At 45.8% G+C, this 27,396-nt stretch overlaps 1 protein-coding gene across 5 annotated transcripts in view; it reads right to left on the minus strand.

Moving 5' to 3' along the window:
- Window positions 1-814: 814 nt before the first annotated feature.
- The window catches only part of rnf220a (ring finger protein 220a), a 121,693-nt gene continuing 95,111 nt past the window's right edge, over window positions 815-27,396 (minus strand). The window contains exons 4-16 of one of the 5 annotated variants that reach the window (XM_053681441.1): window positions 25,349-25,397; window positions 23,365-23,460; window positions 21,489-21,531; window positions 19,024-19,104; window positions 18,071-18,114; window positions 17,256-17,382; window positions 12,744-12,840; window positions 12,551-12,637; window positions 12,400-12,455; window positions 12,118-12,217; window positions 6,403-6,511; window positions 5,526-5,600; window positions 815-3,002 (exon numbers count right to left, since the gene is read on the minus strand). In XM_053681441.1, coding sequence (XP_053537416.1) covers window positions 2,931-3,002; window positions 5,526-5,600; window positions 6,403-6,511; window positions 12,118-12,217; window positions 12,400-12,455; window positions 12,551-12,637; window positions 12,744-12,840; window positions 17,256-17,382; window positions 18,071-18,114; window positions 19,024-19,104; window positions 21,489-21,531; window positions 23,365-23,460; window positions 25,349-25,397 — 1,036 coding nt within the window. In that variant the 3' untranslated portion in view covers window positions 815-2,930. Of the gene's footprint in view, window positions 3,003-5,525; window positions 5,601-6,402; window positions 6,512-12,117; window positions 12,218-12,399; window positions 12,456-12,550; window positions 12,638-12,743; window positions 12,841-17,255; window positions 17,383-17,992; window positions 18,115-19,023; window positions 19,105-21,488; window positions 21,532-21,693; window positions 21,954-23,364; window positions 23,461-25,348; window positions 25,398-27,396 lie in introns of those variants that run through there. The other 4 variants (XM_017471424.3, XM_017471429.3, XM_017471427.3 and 1 more) reach the window with 4 other exon arrangements.

The raw sequence follows: 27,396 nt of genomic DNA on the forward strand, positions 1-27,396 counted from the left end.
CAATGCTAACACGATTGCCTAACCTTTCATCTCTAGGAACAGGGGGAGGACAAGATGGAGAGGATAATAAACTATATGTATTTGGGCTGCAGCCATTTTGTTCAAGAGCTTGATCTAATGCCGGTCTTATACACTATTTCACAAGTATTGGATTACAGATATGTGTGTGGAGAAAGTAAATGAAGAAGTGGAGGATTTGTCTTGCTCGAGAACTATAAATATCTTCGTTAGACACGATGCACTTTTCTTCAGCGATATCGCACGCATTTTGAAATGTATCTAGAGGTGGTGTGGCGTTCTCCTCACTTGGAATCGTTCATACATTTGCAGGAAGTTCTTGAACCTGGTTAAGGTCACAGTGAATCTAGAACCTACCCTAGGAGAAGGGACAGACTCATTCACATACTCTGGGTCAACGTAGACTAGTCAATTCTCCATCCTTCCAGCAGGTGAGAGGAAAACCGAGAACCTGGGGAGAACATGTGAAACCACACGGCCCAGTGACACTGGAGATGTGAAATGGCAATACTACCTGCTGTAGCACCATGCGCCCTGGTTAATCAATAAGCCTTAATTAGCATTATTATTAATTACATAACGCTCCCCCATGCCTGCCTTTCTTCATCCCAGGTCTTGGTTCATCATCAGCAGCCTATTCGAACACCTTTTGGAAAGCGGAGTAAAATCTCTCAAACGAAACAGATACTTCCGAAAGAACGAGAGCTTGTCCAGGTGCTTGGCTCCGTTTGAGAGAAGACATCAGCACCGGTAATTAGCAACAGATCTGGGAAGGAGGCCAGCACAGGACAGTTGGTTCAGATGTACAATCATTTAATTACCGTCAAATGAAGTTTACAAACGGGTAAGACACGTACCATTTCCAAGAATTATACAAGGACACAGATTGGCTCACACAATTGTCTTGTGCATTTTTTTTTTTTTTTTTTTTTTTAATTACCGGGACAGGACCTTTTTTTTTTTTTTTTTTCCTCCAAAAAAAAAGAAATTTAAAAAGGGGGTCTTCATCTCTGATCAATAATCTGTTATGGAAAGCCTCGTCTTCTATTAAGCTTGGTAACTCCAAATGTCAAATTTGAAAATTGGTTTATTTACAGAATTGATGGAGACAGCCATTAATCTCTCAGCTAATGGTGTAAATGATTAAAAAAAAAAAAAAAAAAAAAAAAATTTGCAAAATTTGACCATTTATTGTGGGACTGGGTTCAGCGGTTTGCTTCCTTTTCTTGAATTCTTTAACCCCCCCCTCCCCCCGCCCCCTCGCTTACATCAATACAGAAAAGAGAAAGGAAAAAAAAAAATCACAGCATATATAGTTGTACAAATACAAAAGTACACCATCTCACTCCTGAAGAGTGCGGAGGGACCAGGCCATCTGTCAATCATCCAGTCCTATATTTCTTGTAGGAAGAAAGGAAAAGAAATCATTCATCATCATTGTCTTCCACAATGGGGGCTGAACATATCCCAGAACAAGGGCGCTTTTTTTCTCTCTTTTTTTTGTTGTGAAAACATTCACATAAGCCCATCTTGGAAAGGAAGAACAGAATTACACCTGCTCAGGTGTCTGCTTGCAACAAACTCACATCAAATGACAATCAAGTTTTTTTTTTTTTTTTCCTTCATCCCTCTTCAATGATTTCTGTCGTCACGTGAAAGCATCTTCCGGATGGTTAACAGGAAATTAAAATCAGTTTTTCCAATATATTTAAAAAAAAAAAAAAAAAGGCAGAAAAAAAAAAAAAAAGAGATGAGCTCCCTTTACTTTAGATATGAATCTACAGTTTATACCGTATATCAGAGTTGAAAACAAACAAACAAACAAACAAACAAACAAAAAAACAACGTACAGCCTAAACCCTTTAAAGCCTAGTTTGAGTACTTCATTATTAATATTATTAAATTTCTTCCTGTACAATGAAATACAACTTCAACCTCAAGACAACAACATCCGTTTAAAAATACAGAGGGATTTCTTTTTCCACAAAGATTGAAACATCAGCCCCGACCTCCCCCGCCCACCCCCCGGCCCCAACTAAAACTGGACTTTAGCAATATATACTTGTCTTTTTTTTTTCGTTTTGTTTTGTTTTTTTGAGTGTGTGCGCATGTTATGCGTGTGTATACAAGTGTGTTCTCTATGTCATTTACTCACAACACCGTAAACATACAAGACTATAATACATGTGCTTGCACTGGTTCATTGAATTTGGTTGACGTCACTAGAACACCACAAAAGAAGTGAAAAGTTGGGAGGGGGAGAGAGGGAGAGAGAGTGAGAGAGAGCGAGAGAGTGTGAGAGAGAGAGAGAGAGAGAGAGAGAGAGAGAGAGAGAGAGAGAGAACACAATGACAGTTTGAAGAAAGGGATGGAAGGGCCAGAAGGGTGGAGGCTAAACTATTATCAGTTTTTTTTTTTTGTTGTTGTTTTTTTTTCTTTCAAGTCCCTGCCGGGATGGAGGGCTGTCTCGGCTGAAGACTAACTCTGTGGCCTTGCTGAGAGAGAGATCCCACCAACATGCACACACAGACACACACGAACACACACTCCATCGTAGCAGACAGAGGACGTGTGTCAAAGCGAAGCGGGGAAGTGGGCAGCAGCGTTTATGGACCTGCACCATAACATGGAGCACCACAAGGGGGCAGAGTCCGAGGCTGGGCAAGAAGTGGGAGGAGCTTCTCACTTACAGGGAAGTACTGAGTCTGTACATAGTCCTTACAAGTCCCTGTGCAGTTTGCTGCTACATCAGATGCTCCTTGTTAATATCGGCACAAGACTCTCAGTCTGGACAAGGAAACGGAAATCCACCAGAACAGAACTGACCCGAAAAACAAACAAACAAACAAAACAAAACAAAACAAAACAAAAAGGATAAAGGGGGAAGAATCTGGACGCTGACGGTGACTCGTTCACAAATACACGCGTCGGAGGTCTCCTGGTGATGTGATGGTGTTGCACTGTGGACACAGTTTCTTATTTCCCTGTTAAAGAGAAGAGCAGAGTGAAAACGGTCAGGTGGTGGTCTAAACGAAGCTGCTATATTTTATGTTATATATATATATATATTTTTTAAAATAGTGGAATGATATGATGTGCATGGAAAAAAAAATGGATAGGAAATCCAGATATTCTCTACAGCAGTGCGCACCAACCCTGTTCCCGGAGATCTACCTTCGTGAAGACTTTAGTTCCAACCATAATCGTGCCCACCTGACCATCCAATCATGGCCTTAAGCAGGTCTTGATCAACTAAAAGAGGTGTTAGGTTTGGGTTGCAGACGAAACCTGCAGGAAGGCAGATCTCAAGCAACAGGGTTGGTGACCACTGCTCTACAACACAGGAAGTCGATCGAGAAGAAAAAAAAAAAAAAAAGCACATGCTCCTAGCTCTCCTAGCTCACCTAGCACTCCGAACCTCAGCCGTTACCCATAATACCCCGCTCCCGCCCGCTGTGCTTTCTTTACCGACTGCCTTTCATGGGTAACACATACTTCACTTGAAACATCACAGAAAAACCGTCAGCTAAGCAAATAAAGACTAATAAAGACTGCATGACTCAAGTTAAAAGAGCACACTAAAACACACATTCAGTACGCCTTATGAAGACCAGCTGAGGTACAGTAAAGTGTTATATTTCCACAGGTCAAACATGAAGAGACAGCCGGGACAGGAGAGGGAGACGGATGTGCACACAGTAGCGCAAGAGTGTGGAATCTCTATAATCTCTACACTACTGTTTCCAGCATCTGTACGGCGTCTTCGCACATCTGTGTCACAGCCAGAGGTTCCACATTTCTGCGGAGGGGCAGACGAGATCAGTCGAGAAGAGGCTGAGCAGGAGCTCTACCCCAGACACAGCTGTGAGCAAGCCTCACACTCTCGCCAACTCTCAAGTGTGTAAAAAGGATTTGTGCCTCGGTGTAATACAGCACAAATATCCATACTCTGTCCCACACCTCACTTGGTGTACACATTTGTCTTACTACTGAAAACGCAGTCTTCTAGAGGTCGACCGATAGCGGATTTTACCGATACTGATAACTAAGTTGGGCGGTACCTGCCGATAACCGATTAATCAACTGACAGTTTAAAAAAAAAAAAATTGATACTGAATGAAAACAGAGCAGTAAAATACTGCTAATAATAAAGATTTAATGAACTAGAAGATATACATCTAAACTGAACCAAAAAAGAAACACTCCAAATAACAAAATGGAAAAACAAAACAACAAAAAAAAAAAACACTTCAAACACCACAACAAAATTTGTCAGCGATGGTTTTTATTTCGCCTCTAGAGGCCGCTCTCGTACCGAACAAAGACCCTTCTCGGCCGCTCCCGCAGCGGACTCAATCGGGAAAACCTATCGGTGTGGATTTTTGATCAGTTATCGGTGCCAATTAATCAGCAAAACCGGTTGACCTCTACAGACTTGAACATTCCACCATAAGCTCTATTTCAGGCGTGTCCAATCTTATCCGGAAAAGGCCGGTGTGGGTGCAGGTTTTCGTTCCAGCCGAGCAGGAGCTACACCCGATTCCACCTGTTTAATCAATTGATCTTCAATAGACTCGGGTGTGGCTTCCGCTTGGTTGGAGTAAAAACCTGCACCGACACCGGCCCTTTCCGGATAAGATTGGACACCCCTGGTCTATTTCCACTCTAAATAGTCCAATTACGGAGTGCTGTCATCAACTCTGACACAAAGCCAGGGTACCTGTGGTACACTTGTGCAGTACCACAGTGCTAGTCAAAAACCTCCTTCCAGCTAAACCTGCCCCCCGACCCACTATACTACCTTTCCCCAGAACCTCAGAGCACTGCATGTTTAATTTGCTTCCTTTGTTCTAGCTAGGCAGGGGTCACCTGTATTTAACGAGTGTGTGCGAGGCGTGGGCTTCTCGGTTAGCCTCGTCTGTAACCAAATTACACGCGTTTACTTTGATCGAGACGCGAGGAGCCCCAGCGTGCTGCCTTTTACTGCAGCCTTAAGGCAACGGTTTTAATGCCTGCATTAGTAACAAGCCTCTGTGGCAGAAAGGGCTCACCATACACACACTTCTCTGATCCCTCTCTTTACCTTCATCAGTGTGGTGGACACAGAGGGCCTTGTCAGGACAGCGAGCAGGCAGGAAAATGCTGATTTAATACAGTGTATATTGGAAGAAAAGAAAAGAAAAGGAAAAAAAAAAAAAAAGGCCGTGGCTGGGAAGCGTTTATTAATTGCTTCCTCGTGTAGCAGCGGAACACGCTGATGGACTCCTGAGAGCGGCTGCTGAAAACAGCTTAGCACACGGGAGAGATGCAAGTGTGTGTGTGTGTGCGTGAGACAAATTAATGAGTTCCAGCAATCCGACAACCAGCAACATTGTTCAGTGACTGTTCACTATTCATGTTTTCCAATCTGAAAGTGGAATCAATGGTGATGGGAGGATGTGTGTTATGTGATGGCTATGATGTGCGTTGCTGGGTAACCAGGAGAGTATACAAGTCCAGAGTCTCACCAGAGTCCTAAGCCAGCATTCTTCACAGTGGACATGCCAACACTGGATGGAGGTGAGGGGCGCTGTGTAGGAGTCCTGAGAGAGAAATAAGATAACTTTTAATCTCTTTTTACTTATATTTGAAAACACTATGTAGATGAATCCCAATTCCACTTTTTTTTTTTTGGGTATACTCTAAAAGGCACTTGTGCCACCCAAAGACACAGAAGCAAGCAGCAATTCAGGGTCCGGGCAGATAATTATCGGAAAGGCTCTTTAAACACGTGTTTATTCATTATTAGAAAACCGCACCCCATAATTACTTGAGCGGCGATCAAAGAGGTGGAACGAGCAGGGAGGTCTGTTTTAGTCGGCATGAGCAGCAGGTGGCAGTAGACCTCCACTGATCACCAACATCGTGAGTCATTAAACATGCAAGGATCCGGCTGGAGAACTGGAGACTTGTAAAGCGTGAATGAAAACGCATAATCGCGCCGGCTCGTTCAGAACAATGAGTGATTGCCAGAGATGGTGGCGGATCACGTCAGTACCACTCGAGCGCCTAGACTTATCAATACGTGTCCCGTCCTGACGGTTTAGAGAAGCAGCTCAGTGGAAGATGGGAAGACGTGTACAGGAAAGAACACGAATGAAAATATGAGTGGGGAAGAAGTTTAGAAAAAGAGGAAAACACTCTTCTTGCAGAGTGGTACAGAGTAGGATATATTTTACCGGGTTCAAATCTTTCGTCTTGCCAATATCTCTGTAATGACGACTTTTACAGCGTCACTGTAGCCTTAAGAATCGTGACTGAGCAGGCGTCAGTGTGCATTCATTCCCGTCTCGCTTCGGCATAGGTGGTTTGCTATGTGATGTCCAACATGCGGTGTGTTCATACCATGCAGATCAGACACTTGTATCGGTCTCCTCTGAGGATCTGCTTCTCCAGCTCTCGGATGCGAGCCTTCAGAGCGTCCAGTGTGGTGCCTGTGGAATCCTCTGTGATTCTGTGGAGAGAGAGAGGAAAAAAAAAAAAACAAAACGTAAAGTTTACGGTCAATGCCGCTGCCACGCTAAACGCTATCCAACGCTGATCAAACTTTAAAAGAAAACCAAGGAAATATCCCATCAAACTTCCCGTAAAGCAGCAAAAGTAAAGCTGCACAAAGGATGAGTCAAACGAGTCGAATGCAGTGTCAATGATTCTTAAAAATATACCTGCACTTTGCATGTCCCTAATGTTCCAGAATTTCCTTAAATCCAGTCTGTATCAGGCATCACCGCATGATCACACCGTAATGCAGAGCCTTAATCAAAATCCCCCCCCCCAACTCAAGCCCTCACTACTTATCCACCGACGAATGGCCGTGGGCTGGTGAATGTACATTTAACACTGTCCGGGGCATATGAACTCGCAATAACTAAATCGATATGGGTGCCATTGATTGGGCGACGCCTTGCTTGGTGGGATGCTTATGGTGATCCGCTCATTTTCCAGCCAGATGGAGCGCTGATCTACAGTATCGATCACCCTGGCGCTCTCCCCGGCACTCTCCCTCCGATTAGTGCCTGTTCCGTTCCGCCGCCTTTTCCGATAGCGCCATTTATTACATGCCTGCGCCGGCCCTCAACGAGGACTTGTCTACCTTCCACACAAACATGATATACGAGATGTAAATCAGGTGAGGGGCAGTCGGGGGGGAGGGGGGGGATTGGTGTACAATCATGGACTGCAGCTCTTCTACGAGGCTAAATGGAAAGAGTGATGCTTGTGCAGGTGGAAGGGAATCCTCGGGTTCACCAAAATCCCTTTTGGAATGGGTTGTAACCGTAGAAGTTAAATCTACAACTCATCAACATGAACTCATCCGACTATCACCCAGAACACAGCGAAGGGCAACCATCTTCTAAAGTATTTAACTCTGGACAAGCTTGTATCCTTGTCAGCAAAGGCCATCCCATAATTCTGCTCAGTCAGGTTTGTGGATTCCCAAAAGTTGGCACGATTATGTTTAGTTAGCCAAAAGTCAGTTATTTTGAGTGGGTGCTAAAGTAATCAGCTTGCTCTTTAAAAAAAACAAAACAAAAAAAAAACACGGTATCTTGGTGGTACTGTAAACCATAATGAAAGGGCAGGTTATAAAATTTTCATAGCATCAGCCCATGCCTAGATCAGTCTCCAGAGTCACTTAGGGCTGGATGAAGACCTTGAGCAAGGAGAGCCAGCTGTACATCTGGCAGGCCGGACAGACTGGCGGTCAGTTCCTCACTAACCCACAATCAGCACAGGGACCATAAAGCTTTAAAATCTCCTGTTACTGGTGGACAGCTTGTAAAAAAGCATTTAGCCTTGATTAGCGTGCTTGCTTATAAAGCAGATAGAGGACTGTGTGTGTGTGTGTGTGTGTGTGTGTGTGTGTGTGTGTGTGTGTGCGCGAGCTGCACTCCATGCCCACTGTTTTCTTTAACAGCTTTGTAAACCGCTGCGGCACACACCGCCCTCGCCACGCAGAACTTTTCCCCCAATAAAGTGCAACCCCACTCGCACAGGGCCACAACACCATGAATATTCATCTAGCGGAGATTTATAGAAAACCACGTTCTAAAAGTTATTTAATTCCTCTGGGCAATAAAAGGTTTTAATCCTTCTTTATGTGCAGAGAGAGGTGGAGTCGATGGAGCACTGAGCTCGACTTTACTGTAAGTGCAGGCACACACCCGATACACGGGTCAGGATGAGCTCACTCACAGAGGCAGAAAACGGTCCCCCTGCAGAGAAGCACAATGGAGGGGGGGGGGGGGGGGGGGGGGGGGGTTTAAACAGGCACTTAACAGACGATACGCTTAACGCAAAAGCTAGCAGATTTACTCCGCAGTGGCGTACAAGAGGATAACCACCACGGTGTCGTCTTGGGGAATAAGACATAACCTCAATCGAAAGAAAGCAATGGTAGTAGATTGAAGGAAATGCGAGATTCGCCCATGATTCATTCATTTATTCATACATACATCTGTTCATGCACATTCGCTGCTTAGTCCTGCTGAGGGTCACGACGGAGTCAGAACCTATACTAAGAAATGGAGGACGTCGGTACCGTTTATTTGTGTAATAAAGTTCAGCACTATTTTCCTCCAAGTGCTACGTTTTCATTCAGTATCGGTTGATGAATCGGTTATCGGTAAAATCCACTATCGGTCGACCTCTACTAGGAAACGCTGAGAGCGAGGCAGGTGCGCGTTTATCTCAAGGCAACATTTTCGAGCAAGCGTTGAGAGCTCACGATGGAATTTAGATCACGTCTATAATCGGGACTACTAGTTATACCAGTCATACAGTAGTATATACAGAGACGGTTTCTGAACCCTCGCCCTCAGGACCGCTTCGGTGAACGGACTAAAATGGACTTCTAAAGCCTGGTCACTGAAACAGTTTAACACTTTACTGGGCACTTGATTTAAAGCAGACCCACCGATGCCAACACCTCACTACTGGGAAATGGTGTTAACCCTCTGAAGGCTTTGGACGCCTGACAGAAGGTAGCAGTTTGTATTTAACGCAGTAGCAGGAGAGTTGTATAAATCTGAGACACTGCAGGCGCAGAATTCATCCCATATCTCTGTCTGACCCCTAATCATCACACGCACACGCACACATCTAGACAATCCCTCCATGTAAAACCATACACGGTTCTCCTCTCCCTCTTCCTCTCCCTCTCGAAACCATTCACAATGAATCACTGTAACTAAACTCGACAAATCTCATTTTCATTGCAGATTGAAACGCACGCGTCTCACAAACCGTGTAGGGAGGAGAGGGGGCGGTGGTGGTGGTGGTGGTGGTGGGAGGGGGGGGTTGTTTTTTGCGTTCTCTGCTGGAGTGGAATCATTCAGCTCCTCGTCTGGCATCTTTAAAGTGCACTCAGATTAAGGCCCTTCACTTTAGGAAATTGGAAATAACATCATCGCACGGCTTTACCCATATGTTTGAATTCAGGGCTTGAGGCCAGCTCTTAAAATGGGGAGAATTTTCGAAACAAAGCAAGGAAAGTTTTCAGAAATGTCATTACTAAATCCTTTCAGGCTTTACTCAACACAACGTTTTGTATAAATCTCAAATCTAGGCATATAATCACTTCTATTACTCCAGGAAATGGATCACGGAAAGCCAAAAACAAAACAAACAAACAAACAAAAAAAAAACAATTACATTCATACTAAAAGTAAAAGCAAAGGCAAGCCCCGATCGTTCTGCCGAACACCCCCTCTTCATATGACCTCTCGGTGCTTGATTAATGACATCATCATCACGGAGTTGTGTGTGCTGCTCCTTCCATAATGTGATATGGTGTAACAGCTGGTGCGCTGAGACTGAGGAAGCGCCGTGTAGAGATGCTCACTGTCATGGAGATAGATAGATGGAGACAAGGCGCAGCCGTAAAAAGAAATATTGTGGGAGATATTAAATAACCACGTGTGTGTGTGTGTGTGTCTGGAACTATGCGCTAAGCTAATAGAGAAAGGTTACTGGAGGAGGGCTGCTCTCTGCTTCCTCCTCTGCCTTAACTTCAAACAGCTTGCAGTGATTCATACTCCAGCAGGCTGAAACACTTAATGCCCCCCCCCAAACCCCAACTAACACACACACACACACACACACACGCTCGGCCTAGCTTAAACGTCTGGCTGTTGTGTGCACAAAAAAAAAAAAAAAAAAAGAGAGAGCAAGAGGGTCTCTGTGGAGAAAGTGATGAATCAATCTAAGCTGTCACGCTTCTGCTGCACCACTTAGGAACAGTGTTCTGTCCATCTCCATCCTCCCACTCACGTAACCACACAGTCTCTCTCTCTCTCTCACACACACACACACACACACAACGGGAGAACAGTGATCTCAACAGCGCTCGCTAACGCATTCCTTTCCACAGATACTGTCTGTCATATTGAACATGCATAAAATGCAATTTCCCTCCGAAATACATAACTTCAACGGCTCTTCCCCAAACGCCAAACGTGGTTAAATGTGCACTCTGAAACTGTCACGGAAGATGGGCATCAGATAAACCCATTCCCTTTCTCTCTCTCTCTCTCACACACACACACACACAAACACGAGAGGGAAGGACGTGCTTCCAGCGTGCTGACGGGAGAAATCAATTGCGCTGGCTTTGCTCTGCCTATTCACCAGTTCTCAGCTCTGATATTTAATACGGGGCTCAGAGATGAGCAGCCACGCACGGCAGATTGATTCAGCCGTACTGGACAGCTCTCCCATGAGAAGAGCACTCGGAACGAGAGAGCCAAAGAGAGGGGGGAAAGAGTATGAACAAAATAATGAAAGGAAAGTATACGAGTGTTATACATGTGGATAAGGATAGCTCGGCGATCTAATTTAAGCCTCGACGAGGCCTTGACTTCCCTCTTAGAGCTGCCGAGTGGGGGAAATTCAGCAATTACGCACAAGCTGCAAATAAAACACAAATATGTTCTTGGTATGAAAATGACCAGACGCTCCATATGTGCTATAAAGGGTCGTATTATTATTATTATTATTATTATTATTGTTGTACACTTTGCTTCACCTCTATAAGCTGTGCAACCATAACATGTTCATGGTTAACTGTTTCGTTAGGAATGAAGCCTTAAAATAACAGAGAATAAACGGGCAGACCTTGATATGACCATAAAGTGAGCAGCTATATATGCGATTTAAGATGGAAACAAGGAGAACCAAACATATACATACACACACACAAAAAAAAACCCCATACACAGACACAGGAGCTGTGGTCTGACCCCAATTACCCATGCAGACGGGGTGGCGCGGCGCTCTCAGCCACTAGCAGAGGGAAATTGTTTTGTGGCTGCACTTGTCGAGGAATATGGATGAGGACATGGAGATGAGGGAATTAAAGGGGATGGCCTTTTCACACGAGTCAGGTTATTCAAATTCATCTTCTGCTCTGGGCGGCCTTCTAACCCACCTAGGCCCTCTTGCTATCTCTCTCGAGGTACGGGAATCCGTAGCTAATGTCCAATCCAAACCCGGGTCCTCGAGTACGCACTTCAATTCTGCTGCACGGTCACAATACAGGGCTAAAGGATGGGGCGATATTGTATGTTAGGAAGTGTAACACTCGCTAAAAACATCAGTAGCGGACTGAAATCGTTACACAAACGACGAGAATTTTTTAAACTGCCGCATTTCTCCTCCAAAGGTTTCCCCTAAAGCAATCTCGCTGATGTCTTCCTGTCTTTGCTAGACAGGCTCGCCTTTAGTCTCCTCCTCTACTACTACTTCACACCCCACTACAACTAATAGCTGCTGTTGTACAAGCACTGGAAAACTGTTGCATTAGCATTCCCAGGGTATCCGGGCAGTAGGGACAAGGCTCAGCTGCCCAGGATCAATAGCACGAGCTCCTCCCTGTGATCGAGGCTGCACTAGAGAGATGAGCACATAAAATGCATCATTTATGACCCATCACCTCCAACACAAACTCATCTCACCCCGATACACCAGCGACTGACACGCCTCAAAGGGGCAGGACTGTGCGTGCGCGCGCGCGTGTGTGTGTGTGTGTGCATGCGTATTTGTCCTTAAGGCCACACTCACTTCTCGATCTCACTGTTTTTGCAGGTCCTGGGCATGCTGGACGTCGATGCGGAGCTGGCATCCAGCTTGCTGCTCTCGCCGTTGCTGGTGGACGGCATTTCTGCACACACACACACATACACACAATCATGTTACACTGAGGAAACAACCTTGCACACACTTCATTCAACTTCCTACAAACTATTCGTCCAGAAACGATTCCCTGGTTTGAAATGAGCCATAATACATGTGTCAGAGGTAAATCGCGTCATACGACAAAGAACACGTCCAAGTGATACTCACCGTCGCTAGCCCACTTCGAGAACTCCGGCGTTATCCTATTGGACGGCATGCCTCCGCTGTTAACAGAACAACGACATTCAAATTACTGGGCTTAGCACAGGAAGAGCTTACAAGACGATCGAAATGCAGAAGACGACAAACGAGCGCGTACTTTAAGACGGCTCCACGGAGCGCCTCGCGTTCTTTGGTCTCCCCTTGGTCTTCTCCGGAGCAGGGAATGATATCTGCTTCAGTGTACCTGCAAATGCCAGGTTAAGGAAATCAGCCCACCACCTGGTTGGTTCTATCACTACACACCCAATTCTGTGGACGTCCTACAGCCGAGCGAGATTAGGGAAGGATACTGTGCTTTGCCGTACTCCAGTGTGTCGTCTCCGTCCACGTCCAGGTCGGCATCGCTGTCATGGCTCTCTTTTGTGCTGCACATCGCGAAGCCTGTTCCTGTTACCAACAAAGACATGTTTGGTTTCAATTCCAAAGCGCTCTATTATTTTTTCCCCAGTGTGCCATATCGTATCGTCCGTGACGTACAGGTACAATTCTTCCCCGTGACACGACGACAGAGTGGACGGATACGTGTTTACGTCCTGCGAGTAATTTGTGAATTCAGATTCCACATGCTATTTCGTACCCTACTTAACTGCTATAGTACTACTAAGATTACCATCGTCATATCATCGTTCATACCGTTACCGCCAAAAACTTTTTTTTTTTTTTTAAAAAACACCACGGAATATCGCGATATAGTTTTAAACCTACATCATCGGCCATCCCTATCTATCAGTCGATATTAACGTTCCACACAGATGCGAGACCAGAAACATCTGTTTAAATGTTTTCTAAGAAGAGGAAAAAAATAAAAAATGCGGCGCTATTACGAGCAGCCACCAAACGGACTTCAGTGACTGGCAGAGAGTATTTTTTGTCTGGGAATTCACTTGCAACGTTAAAAATGATGCGCTATGTTCTTGGAAGGCTGTGCGAGCTCTTGATTTTGGAGTGGTTTCGTCTCCAGGCGATCTGCTTTATAATGTACTCTTCTTTGAGCTGCTTGTTTTTGATGTCCCTTTACAGATGCGCTGCAAATACTAACATTCAGATTTATATCGCTGGTGAGCAAACAGCAGCGCAACCCTGTTTGGCCTGTTTCGATCACGTGACGTTAAATCTGCCGATTTTATCTGACTTTTGGAATATTAAGCTCCTTAATATGATCTAGATCTCAATCAGTTACTGTAATCAAAATAAGTTTGCTTTGTTTTTTTTAAATAACTCATTGCACTATATAATATATAAACATCAGTCCTTCAATATAGCTTCAAATCCACTATATATAATATATATATATATATATATATATATATATATATATATATATATATATATATATATATATATATATATATATATATATATATATATATATATATATAATCCCTGTCCAGTCCCATTACAGAGGCCTGAGCAACATCAATTAAAAGCCCCAGGAGCACACTGATCGAAGGCGACAGGGCTGTGGCTCCACTCTCCAGTGTCCCAAATGGAGTGAGGTACCCGTCACACGGAGAAGCCTGGCGCAGTGGAGCGCAGCACCTGACTGGCACCTCTATAAACCTGGTGATGAGCGCACACACAAACTCCAGCCGGTGCCTTCAGCTCCAGTTAGGATAGGAAAGCTCCTAGAACATCCTGACAGGTTCAGAGGTGCTGGGCTCTGTGTGTGAGTGTGTGTTGAGGCTATGAGTGAAAAGAGAAGACTGCTGCCTCCTTTCATCCAACTGAGTGATCTCCATTCTGTGCTGCTGGAGAATGAAAGTAAGGAGTGGCAGGAGTAGGGCACACACCTCCTCCCTCTACAGCTCTCTAAAGGGAGACCAATGGGCCAGAGAGGAGATAAAACGTGCTGCAAACGCTCCCGCTCCCCACCCCGCCCCACCACCTTTTCTTTTAACAACATTGGGACGGTTTTTAGTGATCGAATAAAAGGAAGCTTTTAAGTTTTATTTGGTCCCTATGGCTGTGCTGGCACATGTGAACACTGCCTTAGTCGTATAAATATAAAAATCTCCCTTTTCCAAATCCATCGCACGGAGGAGATCAGCAAACTGGAAGGTACCTTCTCTGGACCGCAACTGAACTGATGACCAGCTCCGCCCTCCCACCCGAGATAACCTGCAAACGATGCCGAACCGTTAATTCGCTGTGAAGACGTGGGAACGAGCACAAGCAGAAACGGGGGGAAACAGCCAAATAAACAGATTGTCCTGACCACTAATGGGAGTGAGGCCTGGGGAAGATGTGGCAGGCCATACGAGGCAAAAATAAATAAATAAATAAATAAATCACTGTTAATCCAATCAATTGATTAAGCTGTGGACCCCGCGTGGTCGTTTCTAACGCATGGCTCCGGCTACGGCAAAGAAGCAGTACCGATCCAGTAGGCACTGCCGCTGGAACCATCTTCTTTAGTATTTTTGGCTTCAGTACAACCTGGAATGCAAAACATTACCACACAAATGCCCAAGTGTTTTGTGAACTTCAGCCTGTACACAAGCTGATGGATATGAGGACACTGATGTGACGCAAATACATGGAAGTGGGGTGTGTACGCAAATACATTTTAAGACTTTCAAGACGATACTAAAAAATCTGTGTGCGAGCCGGACCGACATTTCCGCCTCGACCATTCTGTGTTTGGAATTCCTCCATTTCCATTTCAGGTGCACGTTATACAGATTTAAAATGTACCTAAAGAGCATCCCAATGCAAACACCACTGCGTGCGCGCACACGCCTGTGCGAGCAGTGCAGGCCTCTGTACCTGAGAGGTGTTGGAAGAGTCGCTGGCTTGCTGCTAACTGGACCTGGCAGGCAATCTAATCTGTGCTGAAAAGGTCAGTGGCGCTCTAAATGCCTTTCAGCCGCATTATGCACGCTGCCGCGCCGTCTTTCTCTGCCTGCGCCCCCTCCCCAGGGACAGTGTCCTCCTCCTATACCCAGTCAACACGCACCCAGTCAATAAAACATCTCAGCCACACATAACATGTAGCTTTACTGGTTAACGACTACAGTCTGCTACTAGCATAGCGGTATCTCGAGATAGCGCTATGAAAATCTAGTCTCGCTGCCCGAACACAGACACGAGACAAAGCTCAAAATGTCAGCGGCTTACCATCATGAACGGCGCCTGTACAATGCATAATACCTGCTCTTCCTCTGTTGTAGCCCTACTCAAATGAATATTACATGCTAATCTACATATGTCATGGGTGACACGCCATGCTAATCTACATATGCCACTGCAGGAGATGGCAAAAAGAGGACCAAAAGAAACAACTGAAAATAACACGGGCTTGCACGGAACAGTCAACCCCTCTCTGTTTGGAGCAGAGGTCAAAGTTCACCTAATCAGAATGGCATTCAGCATGTCCCACTAGAAAAAGGGAAGGGGGAGTGCAGAAAAGCCCATCCTTAAAGAAATAAAAAAAAATTTTTTACAAAGGCTTAAAATCGTCCCATGTGCTTTGCACTAAATCTCTATCGCTCTCAGCACATCTATCCGGCCGTCCTCTGTGGCTGCCGTCTCTATCTGTTCATCAGCCTTACAGCTCTCCTAAGCCTGGGACACAGGAGGCCTGGAGCTCTGGTGCCCAAAACTGATCCGCTTCGATTTCTCTCCTCTCTTTCACCTTTTGTTCAGTTGAAAGTGCTTCCCCTCGGCTTTCTTCCCGCGCCTTCAGAGAGATAGAGACATCGGAGCTAGAGGTTCAGAGCTGAGAGGGCTCTTATCCCATTGATGGCTCTCTTCACACCCCTCTATCTGCTTTCTCTCCTCCCCGTTTCCCTCTCCCTGTCCTCTCTGGGGGGGGCTGGAGGGATTCCGCCACTCGGGCTTGCTGGCTTTCAAGGTAAATACAGGAGACTTTCAAGTGTTCTGGAGGCTGGTGAGCTCTCGCTCAGCACGGCTCTGGCTCTCTATCGCTGTCGTTTCAAAGGCTCCGGCGCAGACCCCGAGCCGGTCACATTCCCAACTGATTCGGCCAAACCGGCTGCCTAGCTGGGACTAAGAAGAGATGCTAAGCTGTTTTCCCTTCTATCCACACTCACAGCTTTGTTATTCAGTTCCCTCCACTTGCGATCGAAGCATCTTGCCTCCGTTAAGAGCACTGAAGTTTACAAAAGGCCCCTCAGGAGGAGGAGGAGGAGGAGGAGGAGGAGGAGAGCTCTTCACCAAGTGTGTCCGTGAGGATAAAGCGGTATTGAGGTTTAGATGCTGAGGTAAACAAAGCACAAATCCATGCACCGTAACTAAGCTGTGCATGTTTTAAAAGCGTTACTTGAAGCACTGAATATAGAGTCGGCTACTTCAACACTATACCGAACACTACCGCGACAAACTACCTCTTGAGGGATAAGAGAAGCACTCCGAGTTAGAAACTCATCGAAAGTGGAGAATTTTTAACAGCCGGATTCTTTAAAAACTTTCCCAGGTGAGCAGAGGGAGACTGGGAGCTATGATAGCACGGCTGCACAACGTTGGACTGCAGGTCGCCGGCCCGTTTCTCTCCCACGGTGCCGTGTAGTGCCGAACCTGATGTCTAGCGTTAACAGACCCTGCCACAGCCAACCGTCTGGACCACTGCGACGAACACAACCACCTCTCATGTTCTGTCCCCTCCTATTGACCGAGGCCATCTCTTTGAATTTTAAAGCAATAGTGTGCGTGCAGGTACCTAGTCTAGCTTTAATGAACCTGATAGCTCTTACTGATATACAGTTGTGTTGATTACAAGTAGCCTAATATGCTACACGTATTATTTTTCTTGTGGATGTTCAGCGGCTAAAATCTACACTCACCTCTGAAGCCTCCCTCTAGCAGAGAGGTGGCTCGGATCCGCTTCTGGCCGCACCACTCGTACTCTTCGAAGCGGGTGCCGTTCTCGCCTTCCATGTCGGCCTGGTCGTCGTCCATGCCGCCCTCCCTCTGAGAAAACAAAGCCGTGAGAACATGTCCATACGCAGCGCTCGCCGTGAGTCAGCGTTGCTCCACGGTGTTTTTACTAGTCTCTTAACTCTACAGCTGCACAGAGATGAGAGCAAACGCTTCTGGACTAACACATCTATGAGATCTAACGTGAACAGCAGGGAAAACCACATGCAAATGCACCAAACCCCAACACCAAGAGTGCATTAGTAATGCTAGAGCTAGTGGATTAGAGAGGAATGGATGGGAAGGCGCGGCATCCTGAACCACCAACAGAGAAGCTAGCGAAACACACTAGGTTACTTTGCTGTGTAAGAAAAGCTCTTAAGCAGGTTCAGGAAGCCAACCTCACCAAGCAGTTCAGATATCTACATGAGTAAGTAGTACAGAAGGCAGGACACTCCCTTTCAGGAAAGTGCGGTCGCCGTGCAGCTTCCCCTGGACACTGCTATGTATGGCGTGCTTTAGACGCGACGCTTAATGATGCTTTTCTGTGCGCGTGTAATATTTTTCGCAGAGGCTGATGTCCAGGGAAAGGAGCAGGCAAGGAAGAGACAGCATGAACTCTAGAGATTCGGAGGCTCTGCAAGGCCCGGGTTTGAGAGGCTACCTTTAACAGACACTCTTCCACATGCCTATTCATTTCCTCAACTGTTCCTTCCAGCGGAGCGCTGCACAGCGGACATACCTGTCCATCCTCCGGCTTCCGCCGCTTCAGCTTGCCGATCCGAGCTGCGGGAGACAGAAAAACGCAGAGTGGTGGATATCGTCATAGGGACACAATGACGCAGTAATAGCGTGCGCTTTCGTTCGGCTTGATTCTATTAAAACGAGCTCGGGACACATATGCAGATTTGTGTTACGTCATGGAATGTTCTTGACAGTTCAGAACCCACAAAGGCGGCCAAACTGGGCTCTGCGTAAATGCGTGGACAAATTCCCCCCCAAGTTGCTCTAACAGTGCGTTGGCAGGATCGCTGAGAACAGATTGCTCGACAAGAAAAGAGCTCCGAGGTCAAACGAGGAAGCTCGCTGAGGAGATCTGATCGCAAATCTGTTCAACAGAGAACAAGCCTGGTCACACACTGGGCTAAAGACCCTGATACCACTCCCATGCCACTCGACAGTGTACGGGGTAGGGGGTGGGGCCTGGAGAGTTTCCTCTACCAGTGCACGTGTAATTAGAAATTTAACGTAGCAGAACGGAGCCCATTGCGCCGTAAGTCTCTGTCTCTTTTCCTTAACTGCAAATGGCGTGTGGGGACATTAATTTTTAGGTGGCTGTGATTGCCAGAGAGGCTGAGGGAGACTTGAGGGGAAAAAGAGGGAGCGTGTGTGATAACTTCAGGGGGAGGGAGACTAGCCGAGAGAGAGACGGCGAGCGAGAGTGAGAGAGAGAGATGAGCAAGATATGGTCTCCGTCTCAATCTCGCAGCGGACGGTAATAGAGGGGGCCGCTGGGCATCATTAAACAGGAAGAAAAAGAGGCAGATTAATTAAGAAGGGCAGGAGTTTTCCCAGCCAGCGTCTCAGACGAGAGGTGAAATATGGCGTGAGGGGCCACGGTTTAAATAAAGACAGCTCCATTAGCCTCTACGCAGCTCGGCTAGGAGGAGTGTGTGGGATTGGGGGAATTCTCACCGTCGTGTAGGCAGTAGGGAGCTAGGGGCACGTCTCGGGGCACGTCCTTGCCGTAACGCCTGCGCCAGCAGAGGTCACCGACTGTTGACATATCAAGAAGCGAAGGGTTAAAGAGATCCTCTGCTCGCGCAGGCGCTACAGACAAGGGAACTGCACAGAAACACGTACAAGACAGGACCAGCTTCACCTAATCATGACTGGACTGAAATAAGGTCCAGCCATGCTAGAGAGAAGCTAGCGGAGGCTACTGGCCTTCTAATCCAATCAGGATCATGAGTTCTGACTGCTAATATTCGCTAGCATTTTTAAACTGGCGTACAAACGCCACGTTTCGATGTTTGCGCCCGTTTGATCGCACGCCACGGTGGCGCGATAATTTAGCAATTTAAAAGTATAAACATGATTATTATTACGATCTGGAAACCGTGTTGCTAAGAGACCGCTTCAGCCTGATGCGAAGACGTGTCTATTTATTGAAACGCATGCGTATCATAGACAACGTGGACAAAAAGACCAGTCTGTTCAACAATGGGACAACAAAGAAGTGCAGTAAAATAATCATCACGATCATCACATTTCAGACATTACCACGAATCCGTCTCATAGTCTAGACGTGTTTCAGTGGTCCGATAAGACTGCTGCGGGACTTTTATGTTCGATATTGCTTTTAATTCAAACCGCAAATACAAAAATAAAATAAAACGCTCGTGGATAAGGGCATTCGGTTGAAAGGAACAGTCCGTTGGGATGAACTGCAGTGATTAGTGTTAGTATAAACCATATCTCAGTAATTTGCATATCTAGATGAGGTAACTGCCTCTTTCCAGAAGGATACTGAATGCATCTCGCAATAGTCTAGACGAGAAATGAAGCCTCTATACTACCGCAATATAATCTGATCAAATATGTGAAGTGCTTAAGCGGCGTTTGGAAAGCTGTGCGCTAAGTATTTCAGAGCAAAACATAAACGGATCAGCCGTAACATTAAAACCGCCTGCGTAATACTGAGCAGGTCCGCCTTGTGCCACCGAGACAGCTCTGAGCCGTGGACTCTACGAGACCTCTGAAGGTGCGCTGTGGGATCTGGCACCAAGACGTTAGCAGCAGATCCTTTAAGTCCTGTAAGTTGCGAGGCGGGGCCTCCGTGGATCGGACTCGTTCGTCCAGCAGACACCCGATCGGATTGAGATCTGGGGAATTCGGAGGCCGAGTCAACACCTCGAACTCTTCGTCGTGCTCCTCAAACCGTTCCTGAACTATTTTTACAGTGTGCATTATCCTGCTGAAAGAGGACACTGACGTTAGGGAATACCGCTGCCATGAAGATGTTGTACTTAGTCTGCAACAATGTTTAGGAAGTTGAATCCACATGAATGCCAGGACACAAGGTTTCCCAGAGCATCACACCGCCTCCTCCAGCTTCTCTTCTTCCCATAGTGCATCCTGGTTCCCCAGGTACGCGACGCACACGCCGTCCGCATGATGTAGAAGAAAACGTGATTCATCAGACCAGGCCACCTTCATTGCTCCATGGTCCAGTTCTGATGCTCACATGCCCATTCAGCGGTGGACGGGGGTCAGCATGGTCTCTGTCTATGCAGCAAGCTGTGACGCACTCGGTGTTCTGACTCAGCAGTTTGTTCTACAGTAGCTCGGACCAGACGGGCTCGTCTGCGCTCCCCACGTGCATCAATGAGCCTTGTGCTCTTACCATGACCGTCTTACCAGTTCACCTGCTGTCCTTCCTTGGACCACTTTTGGTAGGTACTAACCACTGCACACGGGGAACCCCCCCCCACAAGACCCGCTGTTTAGAAGATGCTCCGACCCGGTCGTCCATATTAAACTCGATCAGATCCTCACGCTTGCCCATTCCTCCTCCTTCCAACACATCGACTTCGAGACCCAGCCGCTCACTTCCTGCCCGATAAATGAATCCCTCCCCCACGACAGGGGCCATTGTAACGAGATAATCGAACGTTATTGTTATTCACGTCACCTCTCAGTGGGTTTTAAAGTCACGGCTGATCGGTGTATAAATACGCACGTTATTGGTTACAGCACCACAGCTGGCTAGCTAGTCAAAAAAAAAACCTGACAAAATAAAAGTCACTCAATTTTTATTATTATTTATTTTATTTTTTTTGGGGGGGGGGGTTTATTTAAAAACAATTACGTTTGGTAATAAATGCTCACCACGGCTTTGTGTGTTTTTCCAAGTGATGGATTAATACCGTGATGCTGTGATTCATTGTCTCTTATTTCTAATTGATCTCAAACTAAAGTTCAATAAACTCCACAGCTAAAGTACCCAAGTGAAAATGGGCACTCACTTGACATAAAGTAATTAGTGTATAGGGAGCTAATGGACTCATGAAACATACATAATTAGTCGGATATGTTCATTAGGAGACAGCAGCACATGTAATTAGAGGATTAGAAGTGGTGATGTAAACATTACCTACCATTCAGTCGTGTTTGTCTGTTTGCCCGCACTCGCAAAAATGTCTGCAGGTGAGAAAGAAAGAAAAGAAAAAAAAAAGAAAGCACAGCAGTTACAACTCGGAGTGCAAACTTTTAGTGAAATGACTCGGCTTACACGAGCTGAAGCTTATTCTTCTGGATGGCACCGGATTGTGCAACATATTCGACCCCAAACTGCAGACCTACTTCTCTTTTGCCATTTGTTTTCACCTCCTCTTCCATTTCTACCGCTCCCGCGATAACACAATGGAAGTCCGAAAACGCATGTCGCTAAACGAATGATAAGGTCTGTGTTATTCCTCGAAAAGCGGCGAAGGCCGGCGTTTTCAATTAAAAAAAACACGGATGGGGAAGGATTGTGGGGGGAAAAAACATTACTATAGTAACGAGCGGCTCGACTCAGAGAGCCAGCGCCATATTGGCCGGAGTCACGTGACCAGCGTGCGTCACAGTCAAAGGTCATGCGACGCAGAGGTGATGTTACAGCGCGTGCCACTAGGGGGAGACAAAGCGCGAATGTTCTGGGTTTTAGCAGCTCGCTAAATGTGTGGTTTCATTAATTAAAGCTGTAATAATATAATATAATATAATATAATATAATATAATATAATATAATATAATAAACCTTCATATACGATTTGAATATTCATTAGTGTTTTTGCTTCGTGAGGCGAAACGCTGAAGAAGGAAAATGTAACGTTAGCAGTACAGAAAATAACAAATACATGCTTAATTCTTCATAGCTTCAGATGAATACTGTTGAATTGATTTCATGATTAGAATATGTATTCAATCAGTTGTACTTTAAGAGCTTTAAAGATATATGTTTACATATCGGAAACCTGATACATACAGAAATAAAACCGGATTGAGCCTCTAATTAAATACTAATTATAATTCAACTCTATGGATTTGGTTCAGTTTCAGTTTGCATCACAGCGACTTCTCTTGGCGCTTTAGAGTAAGCTTTTTTCCCCCAGTCTAGTTTATTAGCATTAAGGCTAACGATGCATTATCATCGTGCCCGTGGTTCTGTCGTGCACTATCATTAGAAAACACGATCGTGAACGAAACATCCGTAGATGAATCACGTTTAGGTGACTGTTTGTAGTCTGGGTTGATAAGAATCCCGGCTAAGGGACCATCGTCTAAGTCAAAAGTATATTCCGAGGTTTTGTTACCTCAACCTCAGGCCTCATTTATCTGTCCACTGTATATTAGACTTCTCTGAGCTGGTCTGTGCAGAGAAGGTCCTCCCTCGCCCGAGAGACAGTCGAGGTGAGACCCAATTCCATCCAATGCCACGACTCCCAAGAAGAAGGCAAGAAACAAACATTTCAAGGACATCTGAGTGGCGGGATGGTGTGTGGAGGCCAGTGGAGATTAGCCCCGGGGTTAAACCATGCATGATTACATATCAGAGCAGGGCACACATTACGGTCTGAGCAAATCTGCAGCTGGAGATTGGCAGAGGAGATCTCTGTCCCTGTTAATGTGGCCAGCAGTCAGATCCAATCCGGGATAAGATGGAGGATATTATGAGAGGAAGGAATGCCAAAGCGCATGTATACACAGCAGCACATATATCTAATCTATCCTTACTTTGACATTGCACTTAATTGCACTTTAATCTACAAGATCTTTTCTTTTGTTTTGGTAAGGAGCAGTTGTCATTCACTATCTTAAGCTTCCCAGAAGGCCTAAATCTAACTTAAATAAATGGCTTCATATAGGCACGAGTGTGTAAAAGCACTGCTCTGGTTGGGTATGTCATTGCTATTCTCTGTACAGCACTTGTGTGTGTGTGTGTGTGTGTGTGTGTGTGTGTGTGTGTTTGAGCTTCTTTGCCTGGCTCACCTGGTATCTGTCAGAATGGTGCGGGTCGTCGGAGGACAGCGGCGAGATTACTGGAGACTCTCCCTCACGCTTGATGTGCACTGACAACAGGAGAGACTGAGGAAAGAAAGAGACAGTGAGAGATGAACAGTCTGCAGTCAGCCACAGGATAAATATGTCACCTGCAGCCCTGTTCATCATTTCTGACGGGCCTCTGCATGCTATAGAACCCGGTTTAGGTTAGCTAGAAGCCTATAAAGATGCCACACTAGGTAGCATCATCGGATACACTTGGTCTATTTTCATTACAAGTCTCTCTGATAAAAAAAAAAAAAAAAAAACCTATGGCTACAGGAAGGCAGGAGCGTAAACTCTGCGTTCTTTACTAGGAGTCTTGATCTCTGGCTAGCCTTTTATGAGCCCGCTATAAAATATTTGTATTTACAATCCTCTCCAATTAATCAAAGCGAGAGGAGGGGTAGCGGCTTTAGTGGGTGACAACTGTAATCTAATATTAATATGTGAAAAATGGCAGGCTCGCTCCACGGGGACAGTAAATTAGACATTATGCATGGCTTCTTATGCTTTTGAATTGCAAGGTCAGGAAACAATTTATTTGCCAACTCAAAGCCTTTGGAGCTTAGGGAATATTGGAAGAGAGCGAGACAGAGAAAGAGAGAGAATTAATGTGCGTATATGTGTGCGTAAACCAGTTATGTGGCTGTGCAGTATATTGAGTATGAGAAATGGACCAGCTGCTTCGCAATATAGAAATTTCTAATCATTCGCAGCTAGCAGTGCGAGAATAGTTGCAAATAATGTCAATTGAACATGACATCAGTTGCTGTTTTGCTTTCAGACCAATTAGAGTTGTTCTTTTCAGGCCGATGGGAAAGCAAGACTTTGGCGATGGAATTGGCCTCTGACCCACGGGATTAGTGCCAGCCTGGGCTGGCATGGAGTTGCTATGGAAATGGGCGCACAAGAGGAGTGTGAAAAGCAGATCGGGCCAGATCGGGGGTTAATCCGCTTTAGAACTGGGATGCCAGGCCCGATCCGCCAGCGAGCGTGGACCCCCTATCCCAGTTGGCCTCTTCATTTTCCACACACTGCTGAGGAATACTAAACGCTAGCTGTGGAATGCTCGGTCACGTCTGCACTCTACCCCTCGCCCACTTCCATGCCCAGTTTTTTTATGCGAGCTTCGCCGTTTTGCATAAGCACGGGTCGGAACCTCATTTCCCTCCGCCGCCGGCACAGGTCTCATCCGGACTGGAATAATGATGTGAATTGCTTTTATAAGCCCCATCGATCAAAATCATTGCACTGTTTAAAGGTTTCTTCCTTTTGGATTAGGGGCGTTCTCTGAGCTGGCATTTGAAGAGAGATATAGTGTAAAGTAGAGCTCAGTGAGCTCAAAGTGGCAGTTTTACATGTATGGCTCGGTGTTAGTATAAGTTGATATTAAAAGCCCTATCTAATCATTTACGTGTGACATGTGAACCAGCAAATCTCTTTTACAGAAGTCAGCGATAAGAGCAGACTTTTGTGCCAAGTGGGCCTGTATATTTGGCAAGTCTCCAGTGATATGAAATGTCATGTCGCTCCTTCTTTTTTCCCCTCCTTTATCTCACGTGCTCTGTTTATCTCCTTTTCTCTCCCTCTCCCGACCATGTCGATACTGTATCAATATATGAATAGAGTACAGAGTGTAGAAATAATTGAACAAATTCAGAGTCCAAGATAAAGCCAACACGATCCCCTCGCTTCCGATTAAGACTGAGTAGAACAATAAACCCTCGCTGGCATAGTTACCATATGATTGTTAATAAGGCCCAGCAGGAAACCATCTTTAGCTCTCATAAGTACATTACCACAGGAAATAAAGGAGCATAATTCCATAATTCCTCTCTCATAGCTAAGTGGGGCTCTTCGTAGGGCTTAATAGAATGGAGAAGAGCTCTTATTGCTATTAACGGCATTCAAACCAAAAGGACCATCTTACCTTGGGTGTGCCGGGTGCTGTGCTGAGATCCTTCGGTGATGGGTTCTTACTATAGAAAGAAGGAAAATACACACACACACACACACACACACACACACACACACACACACACACACACACAAAAAAAAAACATCATAACTGACCAGGGTTCACCAACATGAGGTCAAAGTTGAACACATACAGTACACGTTATATACAGGGTGTCTCAAAAGTCTACATACACGGGGGAAATGAACACTTTTTAGCAAAATGTTCAGACTTACGTTTTCTATTAGATATATGTATTTTTTCAGAACGTCTTTGACAGAAGAAGAACGTATTGAAATCAGTCTCGGGACGCTGTCGCAAGGTTGCGACGGACTTCAACAGGAAGCATATTTACAAATTCAGAAAGACCGGGAGTGTTGCGGACCGACCGAGAAGAACCGACACGGAGGCACAACCCCCGTGGTGCTGGTATACATGGTCCGCTGCTGTACGGAGACTTTCGGGACACCACAAGTGTAAAAGACAGGATCTCTTGTGTAAGGCCTGCTTTCGTCCCTCCTCCGTCAACACTCACTTCAAGTCTCCGAGGCGCCTCGCTTAGAACCCAAATGGCCATTTAAAAGGACAGCTGAGACAAAAGTCCACGGAGCAACACAAATCACAGTTTTAATCATGTGGAGATGAGAAAAAGCGGTGCTTTGCTGCTGCAGCCGTGCCCTGTGTGCCACTCAATCCTGGCAGCCCAGGGCCATGCTGTATTTGAAACAATTACTGTCCAAAAGTACCTCGGCTAAGCAGATTTGGGTTATAATTTTTTTATTGAAGTAATCATTCTCATGGATGTGCTCATGCAGTCGTTCATACCCTCTCTTCTTCTACGTTCTCTCTGTCGCTCTCGCTCTCTCTCTCTCACACACACATACACACAGTTTGGCTGAGGCAGGAGGAAATAAATGATTTTGCCATTATTTGATTTGTCAGTGAAGCGCCTTGGGCACTTAGGACTTTGAAATATGTCGAGGACAATGCGCCGGCTTGTAAACATTGTATTAAGGAGGCAGAAAGGAGCGGAGGGGAGTAGGGGAGGTGTAGAGACGACCCCCCCCCCCCCCCCCCCTCCAACTTTCAAGTGCGGCCTGAGGGGGAGGGGAGGGGTTTGCGGGGGCTACATTGAATCACCGCCTTGTGGACACAGCCAATTGAAGATGACTGATTAGAAAGCAGGAAGAATTAAACGAGCCAGCTAAAGCATCCACTGACAATAGGGAGAGACACATGAAATCAGATCTCTGCCTGAAACATTAATATATCTTATTCCAGCTTCCCCTCCTCTCTCTCATCTCTCTCTGCCTCAAGCACACCTGAGGTCTTTTTTTTTGTGTGTATTTCCTAGTCAGTCATCCACACTATATTCTTCTTTCTCTACCCTATAGAAAACGCATAAACAAATACACAACGCCCCTTGCATCCATTCCCCCCCCCACTTTTCTTGTGTTTCCTGTAATGGCTGTGGCCAGCTGTGGTATTTCTAATGCTGAGAAATGATGAGGTGAGCTGCACTGACAGAGGGGAAACATGTCACCCTTGTCATGTTCACTTTACGTCCCTTGTTCACCGCCGAAGCACTGAAATTTAACCCGCTCCGGCTCCTAGTAAATAAATAAATAACGCGATTTGGAAAGCGCGCCCGTCTCTGCCACGTACAACCGGACAAGGACTAGGACTAAGCAAAATGGGATGGCTAGGTGAGGGTGGAGTCAGCTGTTAGCTCCGCCCTCACGCAGGTAATAAGCTTCATGCCTGCCTCTTGTGCAGTTAACATGATTGATCTTACAAGGCCCGAGCAGAGAGATAGATAGATGGAGAGAGAGAGACAGAGAGAGAGGAAGTGAAAGAGACAACACAAATCAGGACAGGGCCTTGAAAGAGGATGAATTGCCCCATCGGAGGCAGTGCACTGGTTGTGAGATAATAAACACACTCCCCCGGCGTCATAAATCCGCCACTATGGCACAATGGATCTCGCTGGCCCTTACTCACTCCCAACACACACACACACA

The sequence above is a fragment of the Ictalurus punctatus genome, chromosome 7 (genome assembly GCF_001660625.3).
Source record: "Ictalurus punctatus breed USDA103 chromosome 7, Coco_2.0, whole genome shotgun sequence".
In the NCBI taxonomy this organism is placed as follows: Eukaryota; Metazoa; Chordata; class Actinopteri; order Siluriformes; family Ictaluridae; genus Ictalurus; species Ictalurus punctatus.